Raw genomic sequence first — 5433 nt, 5'->3', positions numbered from 1 at the left:
AGTGACATTTAAAAAGGGAAGAAATTAGAAGCAGAGATACTAATTAAGAAGTAAGTGTAATAATCTGGAAAGAGGTGATGGATGAGGACCCTGGACTTTCAAACCATCAATAAACAAGTAATTATCAAGCCCCTCCTACCAGAGTCAGGCATTTTTTTAGGTATTAAGGACACACACACACACACACACACACACAAATAGTCCCAGCCCTCAAGGAATTTACTTTCCAGTTGGGAGAGACAACACCTACATATATAAATATATATAAAATAAATATAATGACATTTTTCAGGGAAAATATTTTGAGGAAAGACTACATAGAGAAGATGATGTCTGTGGTAAATTTTGAAGGAAACCACTGTATTCTAAGGCAGAAAGGATTTTCAGGCAGATTCATAACTAGGTTCTCTACTCACATTGAAAAATTGTGCAATGTATTAAATAGGAAGAATGATAAGATGACAACTGATTGATTATGGGGGGAGAAGAAGGGAGAATCATCAACTGGCTTGTTGTTAACTCTCATAAATCAATGACATACAACATCAGAGTTTTACACATACCCATTCCCAAGTATGAAAAATTAAACTTCCAAGAGGCCATAGTAATAAGAAACCATTTACTTACCACAGCAGAAGTAGGCTACACTTAGATTGTGGAGGTTCTTTAAAAGCATTTTTGAGGTTTTATTGGGAATTATCACTTTTTTATTTCATTATAGATTTGAAATACATTGCAGTCTAGTTTCAAATTGCATTTCTCATTTTTTTTTTTACTAAGATGCACATGCTGTGATTGCTTTATCTTTCTGGATCTCAAATAATCCAGAGATTATACTTTCTTTGGTGGGAGAGAACTGGGTATCTACTTACTAGCTGTGTGACTCTGGACAATTCACTTAATCCTGATTACTTCTGTTGCTCATTTATAAAATCAGGTGGATAAGGCAATGGCAAACCACTCCAGTATATTTTCTGAGAAAATTCCAATTAGATTCATGGACAGCCAGACACAACTGAAATGATAAAACAACATGAACAACAACTTTCTATGTTATATTCCCTTTTCCATAGCTAAAATGTTACACAGGATCAATTAAATCCAGTAACACCGTGGTGGATAGTATCATCCATACAAAAGGATCATTTAACTTTGAACTTTCACATTCTAAATCTTAGCTCTTTAGTAGGGCATGTTAAGAGGGAAGGCAATATATCAAGAAAGAAGTTTCGCTTCCTAATAAGAAGACTCCAGAATATGACATATTCTAGATTCCATCGCTATGGAAGACACAAGAGACAGAAACTAACACAACCTAACTGCTTCAGCTGCTTAAACTTACATGAGTGTATAAGCTTCTAGGATAATGGTAAATTATAAAATATTTGCTTTATCCCTTTGTTCTGTAATGGAAGGCTGAAAAGGAATATAATTCTAATAGATGATAATAATTAAATATGTCATAAACAGAGGCACAGAAGATTGAGAAAAGATAAAATATTTAGAGTTTATTTTATTAGTTAGTTTAATAAGTCTTTTGGTGTGAATGATTTGCAGATTAAATGTGATTTCAAAATGTTTTATCCAAATATTTAATATGCTATCAGAATTGGAGACAATGTTATAAGAGGTAATGTTAAAGAAAATGAGATATTTAGTTTATTGAAGAGAGAGCTAAAAAGGTACATGATAATTGTCTTCAAGTATCAGAAGGATTGTTATATGGAGAAATAATTATTTATTCTGTGCTTCTACATGGGCTAATACGATCAATGGGTTAAACTCACAGAGAGACAGATTTTAATTCAGTGTAAACCAAGAAGAACCCTTCTAACATCTAGAGTGGAATTGTTTGAACTGCTTTGTGAAACAGCTGGATTTGTTTGTTTGTTTGCTTTTGTCACTAGTGGCAGTCAGGTAAAGACAAGTTGGTCAACAGTCATAGAATGTTGAAGAAAATTCAAAAATCAGGAGGATAGGTCTGGATGGCCCTTTTAAAGTCCTTTCTAGTTCTTAGAATGCATGAATCTATAAAATATAGTGCAATCTACAGGGATAAGTATTGGGAAGCCTTTATGAAAAATACTCATCAACACTCATTAAAGTACTTTATGCCCATATAGAATACACAGCAGACTAAAAGTTAACATAATGAAGTTTTAAAGCTCAGTCTATTGCTTTAAATTTGGTATTTTTCTTTCCTTCAGATGTACCCTGGAAAAAAAATATGTATTACATATATTTCTGTTGGCTGCTTTCAATAGATCCTGGCTTTAACAAGTGACAAGTCAATGATTAAACCCTCTCACAGAGAACTGGATGAAGGATTTTTTGAAAAACAATGCCAATAGGACGTTTACCACATTGTCAATGTCCCATCTACTTGAATGGAAGTCAGAATGGGGCTGATCTGAATCCTTCCACACCCAGGTTTGTCAGTGACTGTCCTCATGAGAGATTTGCAAAGAAAACCCGACATCCCCACTATGGAGAAGCTTGCCATCCTTTCTCCCAATCTTCTAGACTTGTGAGTGACATGAAGAAGCAAGAACTCTATCATGTAGGGAATGACAACACTGGATTGCCTGAAGAGAATAACAGTTATGTTGATTCTTTTCCAAGCTGTCAGCCTGGATCCGAGGATGGTGTATTGTCTGATGATACTTCTAGCCAGACCAATCCTCTGAGATATCAAGCTGTCCAAGAATTACTCAAACAGTTTTCTGGGAACAAACAAGATCATCTCCATGAAGTGTCTTCAGGATTCTTTAAGGAACAGATAGTTATTAAATTCAGAAGAGCTCTTTATTTTACTGGGCTTCGGGTATTATATGTCAGAGGCGGTGGATTCTATAGGCATATTTCAGCAGATTACTTCCTTAGAAACCCAAATTGTCTACAGCGATTAATCCCATGGCTGAAACGTGAATTGATAGCTATTTATGGTGACTATGGATACACAGGGAAAAATATCCTCACTATCATCCTTCAAAACATGACAGATTATGATCTAGACAGCCAGAGCTTTTCTGAAATCTTGGAACCCTATCTCTTAAAATACACCAAACACTTCTTACATGAGTTCATCAGTTTTGCCCGGTCACCTTTTAGCATGAAAACATATGATCAGCGAGCCATTTATGAATGTCCTTCTTCAAACGGGAGAGGGAACCTGTTCACTATCTCACCTATTAATGACAAATGGGCTTTACCAGCTTTGGAAAATTATACAGAGATGGCTAAAACCATTCATGATCCTTGGAATAAAGAGGTATTGCCTCGTTCAAGCTCAAAGCATAATATGACATATGAGTCATCTTCTGTGTCGCAGAAAGGAAATCCAGAAGAGTCTAGTAAGACCAAAAGTAAAAATCACCTTACGAGACAAACCATGTCAGAATCAGGAGACAGCAAAGGTGTGATTTCATCCCAGAGTTGCAGCCACATTGCTCATCTTAAATCAATGGGAGATTACATAGAATTGCTAGAACCAGCATCTGACAGCAGTAGATACACTTCTGAAGCAAAACCAGAAGGGAGGAAGCTGCAGCTTGAAGAGGATAAGTGTTTAGGAGATAATAGAGCTAATTACTCTGCCTCAGATATTTCAACCACCTCAAATTCTTCTAGCCCAAGAGAAAAAAAATTGTTGACCCTTTGTCAGCCAGTGAAGACCCGGGAAGAAGAATTAGAAAAGAACAAAAATCCAGATTCCTTTGGTAAGTTCTTTCCAAGAAGTCCTCCCATGATGATGAAGGAAATACAACAGACTTTGTTTGGAAATTCATCCCAAACAAAAGACCAGACTTGGAGATGCTATTCAGAGAACGTATATTCTCATAGAAGACACATTCAGAAAGGCCAGAGAGAACGTGCCTTCAGGAAGGAGAGGTTGAAATGTCAACCATCCTGTCAAGATGGAGAACTAAATTCACATCCCTACAGAAGGCTGAAAAGTTTACATATCAGGGACTATAATAATTGTCTTAAACAAGAGCTACCTCAGAGCACTGAGGACAAACCACATTTGTCCCATCGCCCTAGAAAGAGAAGGTCAAGAAGCAGAGATCACAGTGACAGGAGCTTGAGAGGAAGCTATTTAAGTGAACCTTTATTGACGATAACCTGTGAAGCTCAGGAAGGTAATAAAGGAGATGATAATTACCAACCTTGTAGGAGGGTTGTTCTAGCTAATACAACCGATTTTATTAGAACTAGGGGGAGAGCCCAGCGTCTTTGCAACAGAGAAAAAGCTTTTAGAGTAAAAAGCCCCAACATCTGCCTCCATCCTGAGAATCACAGACCAAACTGTCAGTGTATGAAAAAGTCAGGGACAGTGTGTATAGGAAGCATCCCACCCCACCATGAAAAGATGGGTAAGAAAAGGAGATTTAAAAGCCAACATTCAGAGAAGGAAAATAATGAAACAATGCCTAACTCATTCCCTACTCCAGTTCAGATGCGCCAAATCCAGCAGTCTCCATCCTACCAGAGACAAGACCTCTCTAAACAATTTGTCAGCCTTACAGCTCAAGCTTCCAGAGATATCATGAATCATATTAGGAAGAGACAAGAAAAATACGACCAGAAAGTTGAAGGCAGAGACTATTTTGGTAGCAAAATATTTGGTAGCAAACAGTTCTTAGAAAAAGAACATATGAATGAAGAGACTAAGAATGATTGAAAGGGCCTAACACATCATTTTGTCATTGGAATTAAGCCCATTTTATAAAAATACATCAATAAAAAATAAAAACGTGTGTCTTGTTTCAATATGTGCAGTATATTTGAAACTTTCAATTGGTCAAAGTATTCTTAGAGAATTAAACAATATATGTTGACTAAGTCTTTTTACTTCAATTAATAGGACTATTAGCTGCCAAACAGAAAACCAGACAAAACTTGAATAATTTTATATTATAGGCTTATTAAAATAAGAATTATAATTATATAAATCAATATAATAATAATCATGATCATCTATATAATAAGATAGGAGAAGTATATGGTTGTGGTCATGGAGATTGTGATGATATTGTGAGGATTATAGCAAGATGGCATTTTGTCCCAGGACTATTTCTATCTGAACCTCAATGGAAGCAAAAGAGAAAAAAAGAAAAACTAAAAGGATGATGGTCAGGAGGACATTAATTCACATTTATATAATGTTTAAAATTTGTAAAATGATTTTTTCTCACAAGCTAATGAAATAAGGAAATCCTATGATAATGGTAGAATATAAGGCTTTTTGTTAAGGAGATATGATCTTGAGCATAAGTTGTTTATTTGTATAGTTAGAAGTACTTTTATTCTTTTGTATCTCACCACTATCATCATCATCATCATCATGGATGATACATATAAAACTTTATTTTTAAGTCTTTTTTATGTCTTTTTTCACCAACAATTATCTTTATTCCATCAAAATTCAAG

At 35.4% G+C, this 5433-nt stretch overlaps 1 protein-coding gene across 1 annotated transcript; it reads left to right on the top strand.

The window, feature by feature from the left end:
• The first annotated feature begins 1285 nt into the window (after positions 1 to 1285).
• LOC105749560 (E3 ubiquitin-protein ligase Topors-like) lies at positions 1286 to 4768 on the top strand. The gene is made up of 2 exons (XM_012543388.2): positions 1286 to 1369; positions 2208 to 4768. Exon 2 carries the CDS (start codon positions 2342 to 2344, stop codon positions 4682 to 4684), a length of 2343 nt encoding a protein of 780 aa, XP_012398842.1. The 5' UTR covers positions 1286 to 1369; positions 2208 to 2341; the 3' UTR covers positions 4685 to 4768.
• Positions 4769 to 5433: the final 665 nt, after the last annotated feature.

The sequence above is a fragment of the Sarcophilus harrisii genome, chromosome 1 (assembly GCF_902635505.1).
Source record: "Sarcophilus harrisii chromosome 1, mSarHar1.11, whole genome shotgun sequence".
Taxonomy (NCBI): domain Eukaryota; kingdom Metazoa; phylum Chordata; class Mammalia; order Dasyuromorphia; family Dasyuridae; genus Sarcophilus; species Sarcophilus harrisii.
Note: the sequence above shows the minus strand (reverse complement) of the source record. Positions and strands in the feature narration are given on the sequence as shown.